This window comes from Pristis pectinata, chromosome 20 (genome assembly GCF_009764475.1).
Source record: "Pristis pectinata isolate sPriPec2 chromosome 20, sPriPec2.1.pri, whole genome shotgun sequence".
Classification (NCBI taxonomy): domain Eukaryota; kingdom Metazoa; phylum Chordata; class Chondrichthyes; order Rhinopristiformes; family Pristidae; genus Pristis; species Pristis pectinata.
In genome coordinates, this window is record NC_067424.1 from 29,864,942 (window position 1) to 29,890,016 (window position 25,075).

The 25,075-nt window shown below is 37.9% G+C and overlaps 1 protein-coding gene across 7 annotated transcripts in view; it reads right to left on the bottom strand.

Annotated features, from left to right (window-relative positions):
- The window catches only part of pacsin1b (protein kinase C and casein kinase substrate in neurons 1b), a 187,163-nt gene that overhangs the window by 67,462 nt on the left and 94,626 nt on the right, over positions 1-25,075 (bottom strand). For 6 of the 7 annotated variants that reach the window (XM_052034640.1, XM_052034643.1, XM_052034638.1 and 3 more), the window contains one exon: positions 14,128-14,250. In XM_052034640.1, coding sequence (XP_051890600.1) covers positions 14,128-14,187 — 60 coding nt within the window. In that variant the 5' untranslated portion in view covers positions 14,188-14,250. Of the gene's footprint in view, positions 1-14,127; positions 14,251-14,453; positions 14,601-25,075 lie in introns of those variants that run through there. The other variant, XM_052034637.1, reaches the window with a different exon arrangement.

A 25,075-nucleotide genomic window follows, 5' to 3' on the forward strand; every position in this document is an offset into this window, starting at 1 on the left:
AGGGAATGTTGTTCTTCAAACTTGCTTTAGGTCTCATAATAGTGCAGGAGGCCACAGCAAAAAGTCTGAGTGGGAGTGGAACAGTGAATTAAAGAGACAGGCAATTGGAAGCTCAGAGTTACTCCTGCAGACCAAGTGTAGATGCTCTGCAAAGCAACCCCCATGTCACAACAGGTACTGCACACTTGGACTAAGTACTGCTTAATCTGCTGTTATCCCCATTGTCATAAATAACAGGGACAACAGAAGCATTGCTGCAAGAAAATCCATATTGAAGGTCTCAAGGACCCTCTAAAGATTACACTTCTCACCTGATCATTCCCATCCAACAAAAGCTGCAGTGTCCACATGGCTGAGGTCCATTTTAATGACTAGAAAACACCAAGACTGATTTAAAGAGAATGACAGGAGATCCAGGGGATAATTAACTGCAAACACAATGTATTCTTAGATTGGACTTTCCATCACATGTCATGGGAAAAGAAACAGCTCCACAGACAGCTGAAGGCCAAGGTCCAACCAAAAACCCATGACCTAAAGAATAGATGTTAGGTGGAAAGGGGAGATCCAGCAACTCATTGATCGTCATAACATGGCTGGAGTCTCCAGCAATGTCAAGGCCATCCATGGCTAAACCCTCAAGGCTCAATCCCATTGAGGTCCAAGAACAGAGGCAAATTTATCAAAGACATATCAGGCAGTCAGCACTACTGGGAGGAACACTTCAAAGAACTCCTCAGCTATGACTCTGTCCTTCAGCAGAGTGTCCTTGACTCCATTTCACAGCAAACCAATTGATCCTGATTTGCCAAGTCATTGGAAAGGTGATACGTACAACTGCAAAGCAACAAGGACTCAGGAATAAGGTGTATTCTTGCTGAAGTTCTACAACTTGGCAGAGAGGAACCCCAGATACAAATTTTTTTACCTCATTTTCCATATCTGAGAAAAGGACATTCTGAAAGGACCTCAGTCAATGTAATCCTGATCATTTTCAAGAAAGTGAACATCTGATTGTAGCAAGTACTGTAGTATCAGCACAGGGAAGCTTATCACCAGTGTCATACTCAATTATCTCCACCCAGTAGTCAAAGAGCTGCTCCCCAAAATCCCAGTCTAGATCCTGTCTATCTAGGAGATACTGGTATATCATTGGTATTGGTTTATTATTGTCACTTATACTAAGGTACAGTGAAAAACTTGTCTTGCATACCATTTGTACAGATCAATTCACTACACAGTGCATTGAGGTAGTACAGGGTAAAAACAATAACAGAATACAGAGTGAAGTGTCACAGCTACAGGGAAGTGCACTGCAGGTAGACAATAATGAACAAGACCTTCACCATGTATCACCTTCAAAAGAATTGCAGGGAGCAACCACCATACATGGCTTTTTTGACTTCAAAAAGCCTTTGACTTAAGAGGAACTGTAAAGCATCCTACTCACAATTAGCTGCTCCACAGAAATTCATCTCCAGCTTATATCTGTTATGCAAGAGTGGGCAAGAACTGATCTCAATTAACAATTCTACAATCTTGGTGCAGACTGGTACCAACCAAGGCCATGTCATTGAGAAAAATGATGGGGCAATCATTTTTGCTTCAATGCAGCAACTCACCTCCAACAAGCTTCCCACTAGCACATAGCTAATCTACAGGACGAATTAGAAAACTGGTCAACTCTTGTCACCTCCATTCTAGAACCAACTTTGGTCAGTGAGCTGCAAGGCACAAATGATGCTTGCATGCGTGCTGTTGGAGGCTGAGCTTCAAACCATCAACTTATTCACTGAAGCATACGAGAGAACAGTCTAGCAATTAAGATCACAAAGCAAAAGGTCCTCTTCCTGCTCTTACTGTAAAAACTTCTGCTGACAATTAAGGTTCACAAGGCTTTGTAAAATATGGACAAAGCTTCTGTATCTCAGAAGCCACCTCTGAATGGAAGCAGATGAAATGAAATTCACCACAACTTTCAGTAAGCTAGAACAATCTGGTAAATTGGTTTATTATTGTCATGTACTGAAGTACAGTGAAAAACTTGACTTGCATACCATCCACATTGATCAATTCATTACAACAGTGCATTGAGGTAGTACAAGGTAAGACAATAACAGAATGCAGAATAAAGTGTTACAGTTAGAGAAAGTGAACATTATTAGTAATCCTCGAGACAATTTAGATTTAAGAGTAGAACAATTATAATAGAAGTAATGAGTAGATCTGCAGAGAGCAGCTTGCAACTGGTCACCATGCTCCTGTACCACCTCTGGGTGTTTCAGGAAATGAGAGTCTGAAGATCAAAACATTAAACTCATGGTCTAATAGGCAGCAGTAATTCCTACAGTCCTGCATACTTCAGAGTGATAGACTACCAACAACAGGCATCTCAATGCACAGGAGAGATGCCACCACCACCAACTCTGCAAATCCTCCAAGTCCACAGGCAGGATAAGCAAACAAATATCACCTACCCTCCCTGGCCCACCTCCCCAGCATCAAGGGGATAATATTATGCTGCTGACACTGGGGCACAGGCCACATAATTCACCTGCCCAACATCAGACACCTCAAGGAGACACTATTGTTAGGTCAGGTACAGTAACAGATTACCAGAGACAGAAAGGAACAGATTCTCTGTGGGGGGAAAGTGCAATTCCACCCACTGATGCAGTAATCCCTGGTTCATGACTGCTTGAAGTGGAGAGGGGACATTTGGGATGGCACAGGGAACGTCTCATCCATTTATCTGGAGGAGAGAGAACCCAAATGTAAATGGTGGAAGAAACACATCATTGCTCAAAATACCCATCTGCTTGACCTGTCAATCACCTCCTGCCCCACCGGTGGCAGAGTCTGCAGGTTCCACATTGGCCTCATGAGCCATCTCAGAACACACAGAACTGGAGTGGAAGCAGTCACCAGTCATCCTCAACCCTGAGGGGTTGCCTAAGGGAAGGGAAGAGAGGATAGATGAGTTATAAACCTTCAGTTCTAGGACAATACAAAATAAAACAATCCTACAGCCCCACTCTAAAGATATCTGATTAAGCTGGAATTGCAAGAAAGTTGAAAATATCTACAGAATCTTCATTTGTCTCAATTGTTGTAGATGTTTCAGTGCAGAAGGACAAGCTATGATTTAAATATCCAAGATGATAATCCTAAGGAAACAAAACAAAAGCCACAATCAAAATAAATACAAACTACAAGATGCACCTTCTTAGAATTCTGTCACCAAAAGGATCTGCACTCAGTGCTATATATTTCACATGAAATCAAACGAGGATACAATAGAGGTGCTGTGGCTTGCATTTCACAGCACCTGCAGAAATCAAAGCAAATTTCTGTCAAGAGCCACTTACTGCAGAATTTAGCATTGCTGTTGATGTGCATTCATGTTTTGAATTATTGGATGGAGACAGCATCCTTTAATTGATGTTCCATTTCACTGCACCTACAGCAATGATTTTCTCTTAGCTGAATAGCCAAGATAGAAAATAATTTCTGTTAATAAGATATTGTAAGAGTTGGAAACATAGAATGACAAAACACATTTAACAAAACTGCCCCTCACATATCTTCCACTGATCATTCATTATGGTCACACAGTTCCTGAGCACTTTAGCATTTCAACTTGCAGTGATTAGAGAGACCAATATCAGAGGCCAATGTAAACAATACCAGACTGAAGAATTTTCATGAAGTCATAGCAATCAATACCAGGAAGTACAAGTGTGAATTTTTAATTCAATGCCCAAGTGCAGAAAGTATAGATCAAAGGGATTTAAAGATGAGAAAATTTACGTAAATCTCCATAAAAATATTAAAATCCCAATGAATGAGAATCCTAATTTAAATTCTCATAAGTTTACTTTAAAAGGACAGATAGAATCTTGTACTTTAGGATTTTATGATCCAAGGATGTCTCAGAGGAATTGACAGTCAATTACCTTTGAAGTCAATGAATGTGAGGAAACATGGCAACCATTCTGTGTAGGAGGAGGATGATGACTCACAAATAGCAATGAGATTATGACTAGATTATCTTTTTTAAAAGATCAATTTAACTAGAATCTTAAGTTAACATTTCATTCAGAAAGAGGGCCATGAAAAATAAAGCAGCACACTCAAAATACATTCAGCTGGCTTCAGCAAAACTATTCTATTAAATAGTAGTTACAGAGTTGATGGGATCTAACTGGTGTACATCACTGCAATAAGTCTATTCCTCTACACTCTCTGAAGCATTCTGCAATTACCCATTTAGAAACGCCTTTTGCCAAGTTCAACTTACGGTTTCTACCACTCATCCCTTTATAACTTACAAAAGGTATTTCACACAAATGAACAAAAGAAACACACTAACCAGTCTATTAATACCCAAATATTATGGATCAATGTAAATCAATACCATAAAAATATGAAGAGTACAGCAGGATAAATTAGAATCAAACCACCATTTCCTGTGGTCTTATCAAAGATAGTGAAACGACCACAACAAAGAGACCGTTTTGCCTCCATTGCTCAACACTTGAAACTTGAATCTCAAGTTAAAACAGCTTTTATATCTTGCTCCTCTGCCACATTTTTATATAAGATCTCCATGACTAGCTGTACACAACAGGACATATCCTTGACAGTGATTCACTTCTATTCCACAAGATTTAAAGTCAAACATTTATAATCTCATTTCTTTTCCAGGACTTCCTTTCAACCTTTATTCAATGGATACTACAAAAGCATTAACAACATTACATTTGTAACTGGATCCAATTGCGTGAACTTCCACTAGCAATGTTGTTGGCTGAGAATTTCAAAATTATGTTTCACAAAATAAATACATTCTTGCCTTTCAGGATTCTAAACAGTCTACAATTAAATGTTTTCCATTTATCATCCTTGTGTTCAGGCACACTGAATTTACAATGACTTTATTTGTCACGTGTGTTTAATCACCTATTCACTAATCTTTGGCAGGCTGTTGTCAGTTAAATTCAATGAAATCCTGTAGCCACTGTAACACACTGATTTGTCGAAGTATGTTAATAGCACAGCTTGCTGGGTTATAAATGATAATTCCCATTGTTGATATACATTAAACTTGAATTCTGCCAATCCCTTCTTCTGGATATGAAAGTTTTTGTAAATCCAGATACATTAATAAAGCAAATAGAATAAGTGTTGTACTTACAAGCTGGCATATTACATGACCAATTACACATTACTGAAAAAAGCAGGATATATTGCAGGCGAGTCAAACATATCACAAAATTCAATTTTCCTTTTCAGGAGTTAACCATCTTTCAAAAATTGAGGTTTGCCTCGCGAGCAATTTCATGGATAACCAGACATTTAATTGAACAATATTTACTGAAGAATCTTACTCTGCATAAGTTCCACAAGTTACATTGATCTTGGTCCTGGTGGCATCCCTCAAATCCTCCACATTCACCTCTTATCATGCACTATTTTCTTCCAGTTGACCTTGTGATTTTTTGGTAAAACAAAATTCTAAATTTAAACTAAATTTCTAACTCAAAAGTTATCAGATTAAACTAGAATAATTCAAGCTATGATGCTGGTCATGATACTCAATATCTATCCATGTGGCTTTATTCACATTGCATATTTCTGATGCTCAGCAACACTTCAAAGTCATTTTGTATTGCTTTGGGCATCTCCAAATTTTACAAAAGATACATTGCTTGCTATCCCCAAAAGGAGGTTTCCATGACAGTTACTTTTACATTCCTGTTCTTGAATTTTGTGGGCCTCTGAATGATGTTGCCAGTTTTGTACATTCTCATCAGAAATTGAGTGGACACTGTCTGAACTGATTAGGTGTGGGCTTCTTGCAACCAGAGAGTAGGTTTGCAGCATCACTTCAACATAGGTGGAAGAGGTGAAGCGAAGTGCGAACATTTAGCCTGCTGTACCAACTAATTCCTCAAAAACTTTTAGAAAACACAAGAATGAAATTAGTTCAAAATAGGCACTTGTTCAAAATGGGGAAACTAGGCAAGATATTAAACAATATTTTGCATCCATCTTCATTGTAGAAAACTTGTTTTTTTTTCTTCGACCCAACAATAAAAATATTAGTTACTTCAAATCTTCCATCAAGTAGTCCTATAGTAGAGGATTAAGGTTGAATGTTTCTTCTATTAACATCCATGGATTCACCAATTCTTTAGATACTACATGAAACTCTCACTAACCATTTGCATAAAGGACCTTAAAATGTACCAAGTCCTGTAAACCTAGAGGGTTCTTGGACTATAGACCTTTATAATATTGTTTCTCTATATTAAAAGAAATTTTTTCTAGCCTTGCAATCCCAATTTGGAATAAATGCAAATAATCAATGCTTAATTTATCAATGTTCCATTTCAAATGCTTTTCACAAGCAAAGAAAAATTATTTAGCCCTTTGCATAAATAGAAGGAGCAAATTGGACAAAGTTGATTGCGAAATTAGGCTAAAGGTTTGTTAATAGATAAACAAAAGCAAACTTTAAAGAAATATTTCCATAATTTGCAATACATGTTCATGCTAATTCCTCAGGAAATCTATTCCTTGTCTATCTGAGGTTTAGAGAAAGCAACATTAAAAGAAGTGGCTTAAAAAGTTATCAAAAAAAGTAACAAGCCTGGAGGAAGTGTTTGTGGATTGGAAGAGTTAGAAACCAGCAATGCTTGACCAAAATTTGAAAGAGGCAGAAAACAGAATGAGAATAACTCAAGCAGGAAACAAAAGCTTCTACATGTACACAAAAAGTATACCAAGAACAGGGGAAATTAAGGAAGGAGGAACTAGGCAAGATGTTAAACAATATTTTGCATCTGTCTTCATAGTTAAAGATGCAAAGAATATATCCAAAACTGTAGGATACCAATAGTCTAATGGGAGTGAGGAACTTAAAAGTAATAACACTGAAGTGGTCAAAGTAGATCAGCTGGCTTGCACCCCAGGATTCTAGGGGTGGTTGCAGTGACAGGAGAGCCAATATTTCCTAGGTTCTGGGATGGTCCCAGTGAATGGGAAGGAAGGAAATTTTGCACTGCACATTCATCAGTTTGTCAGGAATGTTCTGGAATCCATTATTAAGAACGTGGGAAAAGGGCACATTAAAAAATTCTAACATGATTAGGCAGAGCAAAATGGTTTTATGAAAGGAATATTCCTTCTGACAAATCTAAGAGTTTTTGGAAAATACAACAGGGTAAATGAAGTGGAACCTCTGGATGCAGTTTGGTAATGGATAGTGGATTGGTTGAAACGTAGACAACAGCAGAAATAAAAGGGATCATTTGCAGGTTAGTGGGCTGTTCCACTTTATAAATGAACAATTAAATACTTTTTGCCTGTAAATTTGATGTTAAACTCTGAGACCTTGAATTTATTTGTTTTCTTTGTACATTAGCTATAGATCCTGTAGAACGTTTGCTGATTTAAAAAAAATGCTGGATAAATGCAAGTTGTAGCAGGAGATTATTTTTATTCCACTTCAGCTTAAAGTGGAATAAAAAAATTGAGAGATCACAATAGATTAAAATGGAGAAAGAGTATTATTAGAACTTCTGCATCTTAATTTGGCACATTGGTATAAACAAATAATTTTCAAAATGTGTTAAATATCATAAGCAGCAATATTTAATTTGCTTAAGAAATATGTTTGGTTTGTATCAATTACCTTTAAACAAGCTCCATACAGAGAGCAAATCATTTTGTACAGTTTTGATTTTTCTCCCATTTAAAAACTGCCTGCTATACAGAGGGCACAAAGAATGGAAATGAAGGACCATGAATGTAACTGATATTCAGAAATGTGCAGTGTGTGTCATTCAATGAAATTAGAGACAACATTCCAGTCAAGGATACAAAAATATGAAACAAAAGTCCAGACAAATGGTGATACAAAACTATGAACTCTTACACGAGGAGAGGGCAGTTAGGGCTGAGGAATAAGATGCCTTTAGTCAAACTACAGCATAGAGCAATGCCATGTCAGCTTCAGTTCCAACAGATTGAGGGAACTGTTATATGCTATTCAAAATGCTTTACCTTCAATCTAGTAGAAGGACCATCCATTATGTTAGTGATTTTTATTTTCCATTTCCCAAATTTGTTATGGTTTCTTGATTAATGTGTATCAAACAGAATAGAGGCTGAATTTGCTAAGAATTAGGTGGAGAATACCTAAATCTATTACATGCATTATCTTTACCAGGGAGTAACAACTTCAAATCTCATCAATCTAAGCTACAGTTAAACCACTGGATTATCCTATTTTTTAAATTGGCAAAATCAATTCATCTCATGAGAATAAAGTGAAAAAGTCAGTTACTTCATTACATTTCTCATCACTTCAGCCTGCTCCACATTTTTAATCATCTCCCCCCCCAATTAGAAACATTGCTACATTCAACCTCATTCCTGCTGCTATAAGATTCTAACCAATGCCTTTATCACTTTGATGTTCAACTTCTTTAATGCTCCACTTCTGGCCTTATACCTGCATACTTGATAAATTATGTTGTAAACAGTGCTGTTCAGAAGCTACCAATTTAAAATTTTCCACTGCTATCATTACCATTGCTGCTAAGGTTCACTGCATTCCAAAGCAACTACATGGTATTTCCTACAAATTTCAAAGCCTTCAAGCTCATCTTCACAGCTCCTTAGTTTCACCCTACGTTCTTTCAGGATAACGTACTTGCAGGACTCCTTGCTCAACTTTGATGTGTCATTTCCTCATTCCCCACCTTCTTTGATTTGGGAATTCCCTGGCAGACCATCCAAATTTCTGAAGTTTCCTGAAAACTATTTTTCTCCAAGATTTCTGTTCTCTTTAGCAACACTGATTCCATCATTGTTGACCACCTAGGCTTCCTCACTAGAACTCCTTCACTAAGAGCTAGTCTATCTACCCATTCAAGTCACTTACTAAAATTCACCACTGACCAAGCTTGTGGCCAAGTACGCCACAAGGTCCTGTGAAAAATTGCGCTCCATTTTACTCTGTCATGGTTGTTACAGTTTCAGGACTCCCCTACTTTAGCTCACTGCAAATATCAAAGTATGTTCTAAAATTTATTCGTCAACCTACATCAACTTGCTCTCTCTCAAAGGTTTTTTTTAAAATTCAACTAATCTGCATAATTTTGTTGTTTACTCATCTCAGCAAGCTCTCTGCACAAGCTGTAGATGTAAAGTTTCTCCAAATTATGCTCATGACATCATCCTTCACACTTGGTATTTGCAGCACCAGTTCCAACACTGATTCTTCTCCCCCCTCTGTATACCCCACATTTCTCATTCTGTATCCCAATGCATAATACTTTTGTCATTATATTTCAGTAGCCAATTATTTAAAGTTAACCACCTGAATGAAAACCAATCTGAATGAAAAATCTTTCAACTTAAAATTAACAGATTTCTGAACCGAATACAAGAAAAATAGATCCAAACATTGACCTCTGTGGATTCAGTTTAGTGATTTCCTTCAGGCTTTCTATCAATTCCTCTTTATAGAACACACCCACTGGACAAATCAATTTTACGAAGTTCCCATTAGCCCAGATTTCCCCATCATGAAGTTTGGCACAACCAGGCAAGCAAACAAGCACAAATGCCACAGTCCTGAACTTCCTAAGAGGTCTTGCCATAGTCATTTCCACTGCACTCCTTTGGAAACAGTGCCAGAATTCCCAGCAATTGCACCGGGAAATCTGCCCATTGAGCCCAAGCTGGCTTCAGTAATTCCATTCATTTCAATGGAGAGAAAAAGCTGCCAGGAAAATGGGTAGATTTAAACATTTTTCATTTAATTGATAACTTGCTTTAAATTTTTAAGCATTTTAATTTTTCAAATATTAATGTTTGAATATTAAACATGTTAATTTTGAGATTTGTTTTATGTTTGAAATTGTCAAAGACACTCACAGACATTCAGAATCTTTGACAGTTATTAAACCTGGGCATGGCTTAGAGGCTGTAAAGTATTTCAGTGGGTGATGTCCTTTATCCACAAGGTATCACTGATCAGGTTGGAGCCAACATCATGGACCAATTTGCTATTTCAGATCTGCTCCAGGAAAGTGTGGGCCCATCAGATTGGAGAGTAGGAAGTTTCCCCTGGAACATTCAGGTCAATGTAGGATGAGGATATTCAAGTATCATTTCTTTGCTGAATAGATTTAAATTGAACTTAGTTTCCTGAACAGTACCAAAGACTTCATCTGTAGCAGTACCTCTAGGCAATGCAATTACAATATCAAAGCTGCTCAGCCTCCAGAAGCACCCGATATGCATCACTGATGTTAAATTTGCCACAAACAGCAAAAATAACATAGCAGCTTGTTTTAGGCTTTAAATGCCAAATAAATGCTTAGAAATTTTGCACAACTCAAACTTGACCTGCAATTTTGTTTGATCACAGCTAAAGGTAGCTCAATACCATTCTCCCAACTATGATCTGCATCCCTTGATATCCCTATATAATAGATGTCAGTTAACTTCAGCTTTGAAGATTCAATTAATCCAATTGGCATGGTCTTTTGAGGAAGACTTACGCAACCTTCAATGTGAATTTTTGTTTCTATTCCTGAAAGCTTAGATCTACTTAATTTTTTTTAAAAAAAGATTACATCCCCTCCTTCAGGGTTCTTTGTCCAGACGAAACATTTTCACTGCATCCACCCCATTGAACGACCATTACTTAGCACACCTCAATCAGATCACTGCTCAACTCTCCAGATAGAGTACAAGTTAACATGATTTAACCTGGCATATAGGACAGAAGTGATGTTGTCAAAAAGTGAATAAAGTGTCACAACAGCTAATGCTGATGGCTGTCAATGCACTGGTAATGGTGTATCTGGTCTAACACCAAACATATACCTTGGGATCGAAATATTATTTCTGCCAATTTCATTAATACTAATATCAATGTGGGAAATGGGAAAACATGGGAATTGGAAAAAAAATCAAGTGCAGACTAAATTCATCACCTGCCTTCACACAAGATTTTCTCCCTGTTCTCCATCTACTTTTAACACTCATAACCTTCACCATCTGCCACAGATGACTCATAAGGATACATACTTTTGTCTCCTTTGGTGGTATCAATTCTCCATTTAATTATGGAAGGATGGACTTTGCACAACATTAGATGAACTGCATCCTTGTTTAAAGTCAGGTGTAAACCTTAAAACCCTTAAAAAAATAAAGGGAAAGCAAATACACTTTAAAAGATGCGTTAGAATCAGATGTACTTGGCGTTTGTTCGGGAGTAATATGCATTTGGAATCTTGCATTAATCAATTTAAATTCTTTTAATACATTTTATGGTTTGTTGAAGTATGCTGTTCCTTTCTCACATTGCAGATACAGTATATCCTGCAATATGGAGGAAAATAGAAACCTTAGCTCCAGTAGGACAATCTAAATATAGACACTCCAGATAATAATGCATTCCACATTTGAAAAAAAATTCTCCAGAACCTTACCTGAAATATAACCTTTGATTTTAAAGACCCATGGAGAAATTACCATTTTGTTTGATACAGTAATATACTACTTACTATAAAAGTCCAAGCAGCCATCTCAAGGTGATCATTGGCTACAAACATGGAGGCAGTTTATCTACTCTCCCAAAAGTTGGGAGAATAAGTGAGCAGAGAAATATTGCCATTTAAAGAAAAAAAATGGGAAACATTCAAAAATAGGATTGCAAAGAGATACATAGTCATGTAAACACGAAAAGGGAAAATGGCATTGGAATAAAATGTCATTTGGATTTGCTGTTTGTCCTTGAGGAGAACACTGAAAGATTACACTTCATTTGCTAATTTTTGAGCTCAACATGGGATTTAGATTTAACCTTTAAAGTCCAAAGAGCTTCACTCTTAAAAACGGATAGTTTTAGAGGTTAATTGAAGTGGATATATAAACCATCTTGCAGAACAGTACAATTCTAATAATTAATTTTGCAAAATGTCACTGAGATCAAATCTAGTGTTTTTAAATAGATCTTCACACAACCCCATTGAGAAGATTCCTCAAGTATTCCCCAATCTTCAGCCAATATCCACTGCTTTGTGGGAGCTAAAATTGACAAAACAGTAAACAGAAAATGGTTTCCCATCGGGGAAGAATATTTTTAAACTCAATATAATTCTCAAAAGCTGTTTAAGTCAAATTAATCAATTTCTTTGGTAATATTTTCTTTCTCCTCCTTAATCTCACAACTCTTCTCCCATCCCAATTCCACCAATCAGCAGGTTGACTGACTTAATCACCATCTGTATATTAATAATCCTTAGAAAGGCTTTGTACTTTAATAGTTTGATAATGGTGGACCATTTATTGAATCTGTAATAAGATTAAATATTTTGAAATTCACCACAGTATTTCACTTTGCAGCATTGTCAGTCATTTATATTTGTATTGATCCATCTAGAGATAGACAGAGACCAAAATTATCCTGTATGGATGATCTACCTTCACTCCATAATGTAATCCACTTTAACTCTTTAGCGACCTTTAAAATTCAGAATACTTCTATTATCAGTAAATGTAATTTATTAATTTGCTTCAATTTACTCCTGAAGATTAACTTCTTTCAATTATAGGTACAGAAATTATAAAATGACAAGTTATTTACTTCATTTCTTAATTACTTTAAAAAAATAGGAACTAATATTAGAAGATTGTCTTACTTCTAATAAAGGTTAGTTTAGCGTCAATATGATTGAATCTAATATTGGCTTCCGAATGCTTGCCCTTATAGTTTTAACCGTTATTTCACTCAGTCTCTTCTCTGGTTAGGTTAATTTGAACATGTGAAAGTGTTTAGACACACACAGGATTGGAAAAAATCCAAATGAAGATGAGTGAAATTAGTGAAGTATTGACTCCTCCCTCATAAATAACTTGAGAGGCAGCACTAAAAGGAGTGCTCCTCATGGAAGGCAGATCTAATGATGGTGATAAAGTGGAAGCGTGTATGGGGTAATTTCAAGCCACTTATAATAAAAAAATTAAGAGCAGCATTGATGAAGATCTGCAAACAGGAGATACTACGCAGGGACAGCCTGTAGTGTGTAGAGATCTTGGAAATATATGAAGGAATAAAATGAAGTATTATTTATAATCAACCACAGCTGCTTCCTGTGATACCCAATATGGCACTTAGCTACAAGGCAAAGGTGTTGTATGGTTCAATGCTTTATCTGCACTCTGCTGCATATCATTAGGGGTTGCAAAATAGGCCTCATCATTGTTGAGATAGATAGATGTGGGGACAAGATATTGAAAACAAATCACAACCAGAATTCTTCTGTTCTCTTAATGATTAGTTATATCGTTTTCTGGGTAAACAGAAAAAAGTGTAGAAAAGAATCTTGCTTGACCAAGATTGTCTCAGTCCTGGTGAAATAGTTTATAGACACCTAGTCTCCAGACTCAAACATTAGTCATGTGTCAGGCTACAGAGGGCTGCAAATTGTTAAGTAATGCCTCAGAAAGGGTCAGCACTTTAAGAGGAGGAAGCTGCATTTTAAGGAGACCTCACATTCCAATTAGTTTATCTTTTAAAGGATTATATTTTTTTTAAAAAAAACAACTTCTGACGAAATCTACTACATCCATGCACTTTAAGTATATTTTTAACCAGTCCTTGAGCAAAAATAGTTTTAGTACAACCTTAGACACCATAAGTATACTGCCAGATCAAAGTGCCTCAAAGTGAATACACATCCACATACAGCTAAATACTCGGTTATGTCACAAATAGCTACATTTGCTTGTAGTTTCTGACAAGCACTTGAACGTGGTTACGCAACAAAATATCGTTCATGTTTTCCTGAATCATTTCAGTAAAGCTGCAGCATATTTTCTGCAATGCACATACAGCTCCACCTCCCAATTCCTGATTAATGAATATTAGCCTTACCAGCACTCGGCAGTATTAAAGCAGCAAAACCCATTAACCCTTTATCTAAATTCAATTCAAGAATGCAGTTTGCTACAAAATTTAGATTAAAAAATAAATCAAGCATGTCTTAATGATCTTACAACATTCACATCTTCTCAAGTATAGCAAGAAAGTTGCAGTACCTCCCAGAAACTGTCAGTCGTTTCCTCTAATCCACTGGATTCGTCGTATGAGCCTGACATCTTCTGCACGATACCAAGACCTTGAATTATCTGCACTGTTACTGAGCTTCAAATCTTCATGCACTGCAGAGACACAAAAATGGCCCAAGCATTACAGGAAACCTCATGCACAAAACTAAAAAGGTCACTGCGAACCTTCACAGCTCAATACCCTCACCCTTGCAGCCACTATGCATACTATAGCCTCGAGCACTGCATCAACAGAACTGAACCAGGACAGAAAATAAATGCCAAATCGAAAAATGGATTTTTAAAAAAAAACAAACCTCATCTCACAGAAATCCCCTTAGTGGTTTTGTCAATGGCTAAACCATAATTCCCACTTGGCCTATCCCAACGAGTTTGTGCGATAGAGGCTGTGAATTAGTGCCGAGGATTAATCTCTGCCTGGCATTAGTTGAGCTACATCCCTCAAAGGACATGTGACAGCCTGCACACAATTTAGCTACACAGGTTCACGGGCCCCAGAAGCACAAGAAATTTATCTATACAGGTTCAGGGCAGCAATCGGGGCATTGTAGTGTAAATAATATAGCCGCAGGGATTCCAGTGACATAACTGCTACATGAACAGCTGAAGGGATTTATTTTTCCTTCAAATCACAGGATGGCAGTGCCTATTTGAGAGACAGTACCACAAACATTGCATACACAGTCCAAATCATTTCTATTGCTTTAGATTTTCAGTGAAAATAGGGTCTAGATTTCATTAAAAATTCAACATTTTAAAATCAATTTTATACAAGAGAATAAAACCAGTGAAAATAAATTGACAATGCTATTAACCCAAGGATAAAATAAGCATCAAATTCTGAACAGATGTCACCAAATATAAAAAGATCAGTATAGAACTGGTTAGCAACCTATAGATTTTTGTCTCAGTCTCTCTCTCATTAACTCCCAAGGATATTGGAAAATAGTTGGTAATTCATACAATCCAAGGTATTTATTAATATACATTAGTTTCAGGCAGCATTCTTAAGGTTGCTTTCTTTAACACAGAAAAGATCTGGAACTTCCTCTGCATATTGTTGTAACCCAGAGAGCAACTATTCACATGAAACAATTCTTAAAGGAGCAACAGCATTAAAGCAACTTTTTATTGTCCACACACCAATACAAGACGAAACACTGCTAATTTATCTGGTATTTACAAATGCTTAGACTTTCCAAATTCACAGTGCCCAATTAAAGGCATTTATTTCAGCCTAAAATACAAACAGAACATGCTGGAAATACTCAGCAGGTCAGGCCACATCTGTAGCAGGAGAAACTGAGATCATGTTTCAGGTCAGAGATCTTTCATCAGAACCAGGAAGGAGACAAAAGAAGTTTGTTAAATTGCAGTGAGGGTGGGGGAGGGAGATCTCTCTGATCAGGTAAAACTAGGGTGACTACAGGGATAAACTGTAAATAAAGGTTATCTGGTCAATGAGTAAATGGGAGCAGTTAGAGAACATAGATACAAGAATGTAGCAGTTGCACAATGCAGGGTAGGAAGATGTACCCAGTCAGACAGAAATCAAGTTACCTAAAGTTTTAGAATATTCAATAGCAAGTCCCGAAGGCTGCAATGCTCCCAGATGGAAGATGAGGCATTGTTCCTCAAGCTTGTACTGGACCTCATTGCAACAGTTACAACAAATGGCTCAACCTGTTTTTTTTTGTTTTTGCCCAACCCAACATGCTAGGAATGTCTTCCTGCTCTATGTTTTGCAATTCCAGTATTCTTTTGGTATTGGTTTATCATTGTCACTTCTGCCAAGGTACAGTGAAAAACTTGTCTTGCATACTGTTCGTACAGATCAATTCATTATACAGTGAGGTAGTACAGAGAGCACTGGGGTAGTACAGGGTAAAAACAATAACCGAATACAGAGTAAAGTGTCACAGTTACAGGGAAGTGCATTGCAGGTAGATAAGGTGCAAGGTCAAACAAGTCCATCTTATCGTACAAGGAAACTTTTCAGTGGTCTTATCACAGTGGGATAGAAGCTGTCCTTGAGCCTGGTGGTATGTGCCCTCAGTCTCCTGTATCTTCTACCAGATGGAAGAGGGGAGAAGAGAGAATGACCGTGGTGGATGGGGTCTTTAATTATGTTGGCTGCTTCACCAAGGCAGCAAGAGATATAGACAGAGTCCATGGAGGGGAGGCTGGTTTCCATGATGCGCTGGGCTGTGTCCACCACTCTCTGCAGTTGTCTTACGGTCCTGGGCAGAGCAGTTGCCACACCAAGCCACGATGCATCCAGATGTTTTATTTATGTTCTCACTCTCTAACTTCTCCCATTCACTCACTGACCAGATAAACCTTGTTTACAGCTCATCCCCATGGTCACCCTGGTTTCACTTGACACAACGTTCATCCACCAACCCTGTCGCTCCACTGATACCCTCATTGTTCCCCGTTGGCCAGCCACCCTAGCAGTGATAGTACAGTTAGTACCTGCAGCTGGGTTATCAAGGCCCACAGCTGCTCAAGGTTACTCACAGCCTTACACACTCAAAATGAGTAGCCTTCCACAAAGCCAGTGGGATAGGGCTGAATAGAGGCATCAAACAGATAAGCATGTTTAACTGACTATTGTACAGAATGCTAATTCATTCATTTGGTTTGGAACATTTATTGCATGATGATTTTTTTTTGCATTGTGGCAGAGTGCGATAGCCAACAAGAAGCATTGTAAGGCGAGAGATGACTGGTGAAGGGGAGTTGAAATTTGTTATTACATTTGGTTATGTCCTTCAGACACCCTGGGCAGAAACTGCTTGGATTATTTTCCTGTTCTTTTCCCTGCACTTGGTTATACTCCTGCAGTGGCAGTTGGCACAGCAGACTGTCAAGGACTGAAGGCATCATGCCAGTAGCCCAGTGCATGATCCACTGTCTCTTATCACTCAACAGCTGAACATCGAAGGGGAACTGCATTTAATCCCATTGTGGGGTAGTGTGGATATGTAGTTCTCACAATGTGTGTTTGCATTCAGATTGTATTGTATCACTATGGGACAATGTACAAGTATAGCTAAAATCACGTGCTCTCTTCATCTGCTGGTATCAAGGGAGGGAAGAATAATAGCCATTTTGAATATTAGCTTTAGTGAAAACCCCACCCACAAAAGCAATGAACAGATATAATATGCTGCAAATATCTTCAGCTGCAGTCAGCAAAGAGCCTGGCAAAGCACATTACCATGGTCACATTGACAGGCTCTGAAAATGCAGTCCTTTCCCAGCTCCAAGGTTGATCTAGAATGTGGGGGAAAAGATTTCTGTGAGGAAGTCCTTATAGCACCAACATCTGCATAATTTTCCTCACTGTGCTTCAGGTCTAATGATAGCTCCTTGAACACACCTGGCCAGTGTGGCCTTCTGTCGAAAACCCTTCTCCCCTTTCATCGGTTTCAGCAGCTTGCCCTGCTCTGTGTGCCCTTCATCCTTTCTTGCTGATGTGTTGTATTCCAGGAGGAATGCCAATTATTGTACATACTTTGGCAGACAACTGGTCTGGGCGAAAGGACTGAAGTCAGCAACATCTTGCTTTCCCTGCAAACTTTTGCTAGTTAAAACAGAAAACACTGAACACTTGTAGAACCAGAAGAAATCAACCAATAATTAACTGGTAAATAGTTAATGAGCCCTTTCAATAGAATAGGGGAATAGCCCTCGCTGCTTCTTCATGCACGTTTAAACATTGATGGTTATATGGAAGCTTTACTTGAACTGAATAGCTGGTAGATTGACATCTTGGTCTGCCTACTCTGCACACTTGAGTTGGGCATTCACTGAACACACATTAACACTCTATTATGATATCTGGCACAATTCAGTCCACAAATCTGTGTGGGTGTCATTTTGTTGGTTTGAGGTCAGTCATATGCATCCAGCAAACAGACTAATGATCCAAGTTTCGGGCAGAGACCATGTGAATAAAGACAAGGTTGTTAGGGTAGGGGTAGGTTGGAGGAGGGGGATGGGGCACAGGAAGGCAAGTTGTGGAAGGGGAAGAGCTTACGGTGAATTATCTGCTTGGCTTCAAGTATGGTGTCTCTAAGATTAATAAAATGCCAGAAAAACAAAGTAAACTCTTAAGGGGGATAAAAAGGACAGCTATAGAAAGTAACAGGAGCCAGTGTTGAGATTTTGTGGCAAGTGCACTTCCCTCCTTGGAAAATATTCTGTTCCAAGGATATCTGAATTACTGAAATAAATAGTGTACTGAATGCATTCAAGGAACAGGAAAATTACATACTTTGGCTACAAGGTACATCCGCATGAGCAAAGAGTGGCTTTTAGTTCATTGCTTTGTAAACACTAAATAGACTGCCTATTTCTGTCGACTGTGTCTGCCTATTTCTGGAAAAGGTACTTTGGCATTAATCCAATCCCTTTTAAAACTTGGATTTTACACTGTATTCGTCACATCAAACTAGCTTGAGACCACCTTGCAAGACAATACAACTACTCACAAACAAAATCATCCACTCAATATGCAACCTCTTAAGAATGCAATCATTGGTCAAATTAGGTACCATCAATCCCAGTTTGTATTAATTATCTTCAAACTATTGGTCCATCAGTGCACCAAGTCTTTTGCTTGCCCAATAGCGCAGCTTGTAATAAAACACATCGGGAGCAAAATAGTCCTAAATGACACGAGCTGCAGAATGTTTAGGATTCATTGCCTTTGCAATTTTCTATTTGGCAAGTTAATAATCCATCCTACAGCCCAAAGAGAAGCAGACATTTCCTGTGAGATAAAGAAAGATTCCCTGATATATCTCAGGTCATTCTTGTTCATCTGTCAACAGCTATCTCCAGCACACTGTCAAATGCTCAACAGCAAGTCACTATTTATCCACTTGGCAGGGAAAAGTGCACAGAATATTAATTGTTGAGGTAGAAAACAATACAAAATGGTATTATTCCAAAATAAAACTTATGATGCAATCGCACCTAACTCCTGTTAACCAACTTAGATGCATATCACAGCCAAGAATGACAAAAATGATCAATTATAGTTCTAATTAAAAAGATCAGCAGGTTTTCTGGCCAAACCCCCTGCAAGCTATACCTAGTTCATATTAATATCTTCTGAAATACCAAAGAATCAATAATAGTCACATGATTTTTCAGACAAGACTGACAGCTGCAGAATCAATTCCTTAAAATAAGATGAATGAACCAAACGCTTATGGATTGGAGACTAACGGTAGAGGTCGAAACAAGACTGGCTAATGAGGGGGAAAGGAAGTCAGTCCTGGCTATGTTTTAAACATATACAGTATTACACAATTAAAACAAAAATATACTCATTGATTCCAGATTTAAGCAAAAAGAATGACATGCATTTAAAATATGACTGAATCATGTATGAAGATGTGGCAGAAAAGTCACTTCTCCACCCCCCCCCCCAAAGGTTTCATTGATTAAAGTTTCATCATGGTAGCCATTTCTATTTTAAATTTGGTAAAGAAACTCTCACCTACCTAAACAACCAAATCCACAAAAACGTTAAGTGAAAAGCAAACCCCACTGGAGTTCAGCTCTTCATCGTGTCGCCTTCTTGGGCTATACCTCAGGTTCAAGGATGACTTGCTTCCACTCTGGTTCTATGGGACACTATGCAACACTCAAACGTGGGAACTGCAAGCTCTTCCACGGATGGGGTGGAAAGTGTCCAATGGGGCAGGTGGGTGTGTAGTTTGAGGTGATACGCTCATTCTCAATACCATTCCGAATGATCCTTCTCTACTCAAAGCAGGCATAGGCCAGGAGTCAGTGGGAATGTTGCATTTCAAGGAAGCTTTGAGCACAACCTTGAATCTTTTAATCTGTGCACCTGGTAACTTCAGGAGACAAGCTGCATTTCAGTGGTATAAAAGGAGTCAAGCATTTAAATCAGTCCAGGATTTTAAAAGTCAGATTTGTAAACTTGATTCTCCGATAGCTAACTAGATAAATCATTAAATGATACAACTCTAGGCTGCGTTAGGAAGAGCCATGTGCACCATTTCTCCTGAGTGGACAGGATAAACAAGTTATCCAAGGACCTTTGCTGGAAAATGTGTGGATGAACAATGGCAGACAATAGCTCAGTATTCCTTTACTGAACAGGCTGCTAGGCCAACACAAGAATGGCCAACTAAGCAAGATATTAGAGGAGTTGACATGAGAGTGCATTTAGGAGAGAAAAATAATTGAAAACCTTACTTGATTTAATAAATCAATGTGACAAAATTATTGTGCATTATGAAATTAAACAGTTTGTAGCAACTATCTTAAAAACAGTCACCAGGCTTATGTTAGTGCCATCAGCAAGTTAAATCAAATGGTAGGTTACAGTTTATCCAAACTATCACAATGCTTTTGATACAGAACTGTATAGGAGGTTAATGAAAAATATAGTACAAGTCAAGAATCAATTCTACCTACATTACAAAAAGTGCTGGAAATACCCAGCAGATCAGGCAGCATCTGTGGAAAGAAAAACGGAGTTCAGATTGGATAGGAGGTGGGCAAGTGTTTGATTGGAAGAGAAACTGAAGGATTTTTAAGTAGTGTGTTACATAGTGATTGAATTCAACTGTGAGCTCTATGTACCAAAGTATTCTTTCCTGGTCCTGAACATTCATATGTGCTGCCATGCAAGTAACACCAGTCAAATACTCCTGTACACTTGCATACCTTTAAGTTTCTCCTTATAATTCTCTAGCTACAAAGTGAGTCACTTAGGAGAGGTTCCTCTTTTTTCTTCTAACTCTTCATTCAAAACACAGCAACCTGTCACCAAACATTAGACTGACTGCTTGTCACCAGATCTACCTCCTGAAAGAAGCCCATGGCAGCTCTTAACCCTGGGGAAAGAAACACACAGTGGGCAGTGTCAAATATCACTTCTCCCAGATGGATGGGCTACTAGGTCAGCAAATGATGGATGATCATACAATTGGGCTGAAGACTGAACTTCCAGGGAGCCTGGTGAGCAACAAACTCTACTACGTCTGTCTTCGTGGCACCATCTAAGCAACAAATCTGTGAATCACATTCACTTAAAATATTCCTGACGTTGATAATTCTGCAAATACATTTAAAAACTTGGAACGTTTCAGGACATGAATAATATTAAATAGCTATTAAAGGAAAATGCTACATTCTTCTAACAACAAAGAGCACGCTGGTTAATTACATTGATAATCAAAGGAAATCTTAAAATCCTCTGTGGCAAGATACAACTATGTGCTAACCCAGTAAAGAAACCGTTACATTGTCTCTGGTTTGGTTTCAATGACAGATAACAACAGCTAACTATTTATTTCAATGACTGAACCATCTCATTACTCCTCAACACCTTTCACATACAGAACCAAAATCAAAACAAACTCAGATTATGAGAATGACATTGACCTTACTGCGCTCTGCACGGGTTTGGAAGCAATTTGGGTAGTTTGAGCACAGCTCCCAACCCACAACACAAATATGGTCAAAAAGTGGCATTGTTGTGGGTAACAGGAAATAATAAAGGTCAAAGGCTTTTCAAAATCCCTTTGATTTTGGGTTCATCTGCCTAGTTTGGGATATTGTGTGCAATTGAATGGTTTGAATCTAATCCTCACTATCCAAATTTGGAAAATTCCATTTAAGGACGAACAGCTCTCAACTTCATGAGAAAAATTAAAAATTCAATTTGTATTCAGACAAATAAATAACTATCCTTGAAAGCACAATCACAAGTTTCAGATAGGTGGCTAGTTTCTTTTCCATTTGTGGATTTTTTTTGTGATTATAATAATAAAAAAACAGAATTATGCATTGACATGGAAAAATTGAGAAAAAGTGGCTGTAAAAAAAAGTGTTGGATCCTGGATTTTATAAGTAGGAGGTACAGAGTGAAAGAGGAAGGAGTTCACAATGGCTCTGGTTTGGCCACATTGAATCGTTTCCAGCTCTGGGCACAAAGGTTTAGGAAGGACGGGAAGGCTGCTGAAGAGATTTAGCAACATGACAAGAGAATGCAAGATATTAGTTAAGTAGATAAAATGGAGAAGCTGGCTTGTTCTCCTTGGAACAGTGGAGGTTGCAAGAGCATTTGATAGGAGGTATATAAAATCATAAATGGTCTAGACAGAGGAAATAGACTGAAATTGTTCCCAATTGGCAAAAATTCAAGAACCAGAGGACATGGAATAAAGGTGATTGGCAAAAGAATCAAAACATGATCTGATTATACAAGGTAATTTATATAGTGAGTGGTTCAGATCTGGAATGCACTAATCAGGGGGAGGGACAGTGGTGGTGCGGAAGGATATGTAGTAGTGAACAGAGGTTCAATTGTGCATTCAGAAAGGAATTGGGTAAATGCTTTTTTTTTTAAAAAAATGCTATGGGCATAAAGAAGTGGGGTAAAATGGATCATTCTTGTCCATGGACCCAAAAGACCAAATGGCTCCTTCCTGTTGTAAGCTTCCAGTGATTAGTTTGGTGGTATCCATGAGCTGCGTCAATATATTGGCTTAAAAAAAGTTAACTGGCAACTTTGAAACTTTGAGGTTGCATGCTAGCGCTGACAAGGGACTCAATATCTTTTATCAAAAAATCAATTTACAGTTTACAAAGCATGATTGTTCATTTTTTTCTTGCAACAAAAAAAAATGGAGAGAAATGGAGTGCCCTTTATTGAATGGAGAACGCACGATTACAAATGCCCAGTTACATTTACAATTCTAAAAAGTCCTCTTAAATGTTTCCCTTGCCTTTCTCTTCACCAACAGCAGCACTTGGCAAACAGTTGTTTTTTGTCTCACATCTCATCTTCCAAATGACAGTGTGCAGAAGTTACTTTATGATGGTATTTATCAATGCTGGTGGGCATCTATAATCATGCTTTCTTATTTTCAAGATATGGCAGTCCACTTTATTGAAGAATATACATCAACATAGAATGGATATATGGAATGTACAACGTACAGTCCACGGTAGTAGATTGACACACCAGGCAAAATATAAAATGGTACCAAGACTGTAATGTTCCAAGGACCAACTACTGGACAACCCCAGTCACAGTAAATTTAGAACTCGCGAGGGGAAAAGGTGGTGTACTCAGAGGAAAGGAGCCATTGCCTCATGACATTAGAATAGGACTGCTACATAACAACCAAAGAATCGGGACTCTTCATCACTTAAAGAAAGCCAGTGTTTATTAACAACAGTGCACCATGCAGTGGATGGCGGCATGACTGATGTAGCCAATTTACTCAAAAGACTTCAAGCAGAGGAAACATGAACTACAAGAACTCCTTCCAATAAAAAGGAGGGCAAATTCTCCAGATAAATGCACAGTATGGAGGAAAATTACATACAAACCAAGTAAATAAAATCAGTCACTTACAGCAAAATGGTCACTGGGCTTGATTGGAACAAAAGACAAGCAATTGGAGCAAGAGTAGGCCATATGAATCCTAAGCCTCTGCTATTCAATGAGATCAAGATGGGTATGATCATTGGCCTCAACTCCTTTTCCCTCCATCTGATTCCCACATCATGCAAAACCTATCTTGGCCTTGAATAAAATTGATGTCTCTGCATTCTCAGTTCTCTAGGGTAGAAATTTCTTAAGTTTATGAATCTTTAGAAATCTCTCCTTAAACCAATGCTAAATGGGCATCCTTTAATCCAAAAACTATGCTAGATCTAGACTTCTCATTCAGGGAGAACGTCTTTACAGCATTTACCCTGTAAAGATCCTTCAGAACTTTAAATTTTTCCGCAAGGTTGCTTCTATTCTTCGGAATTCCAGGGAGTACTGTATAGGCTCAATCCTTCCTCAAAACAATCCCTTTATGCCCAGAATCAATCTAGTGAAGCTTTTCAGCACTGTGTCCAAGGCAAATTAGGAGACCAAAAACTGCACACAACACATGGTCTTGCCATAACCCCAAACAAATAAAAAGACTTTGCTACTTTGGTATACCTCATACAATGAAGGCCAATACTGCAATTGCCATTTTAATTCCTTGTTGTACTTGTTAACTTTGTACTCTCTGAAAGCCTTTTATATAATATTTTGATTTTTTACTAAAGTTTGGTTAGTCACAAATGCACGTTCTTGGGGATAGGGGAAAATGTGAACTTCATTCATCTGTAATTCTATCCATTTCAATTCATACCAAACACTTAACTTGTTAGCCATAGTTAAACTTCATATTCTTGCTTTACTTTTCTACTGACATTGCCAAAAGCAACTAATATTTGCATAGCATTCTTTGCGATAACTATTTCCACCTCACTATGATACTATAGGTTTCCACCAATTAACAGGATGTCTCATCCAGTTTACTTACCCACCTGCCACCACTTTGACATTAGTTAATTTTAACAAAAGCTGCAGCAAATTTTAAACTAATATCAGTTTACAGGCAGCTTGCATATTATGAAAAGTTAGTATTGATTACAAGGACTAATAAATACAGATCCTGCTAGCTACTAAATTAGATATTTAAAAATGTTGAGAGAATTATGCAACTAATTTTGATTTGACTTTTCAGTTTGGTGTGAAGTCAGCATTTGAAACAAAAAACTAAGTTGTGCTGGACACAGTCTACCTGATCTACAAGCAATACACTATCACCCTGCCCAAGAAACAATTTTGCAGGTCATTAAAATTAAAGGAATTGCCGAGCTGAAAGAAAATATTATCTAATAAATAAGAAAATGGTTCCTAGGGGGAAAAATCCACAGTTTGCTCTTAATGTTCTCTTGGGTTGACTGTAAGAAAGGAGGACTTGTACCTGGAGCCTTTCACAATTTCTGAGTATTGGTAAATTATGGTATTGGTATATGGTGTTCTAACTGCTTTACAGTCAATGCCGCAATTCTGAAATGCGGCCAC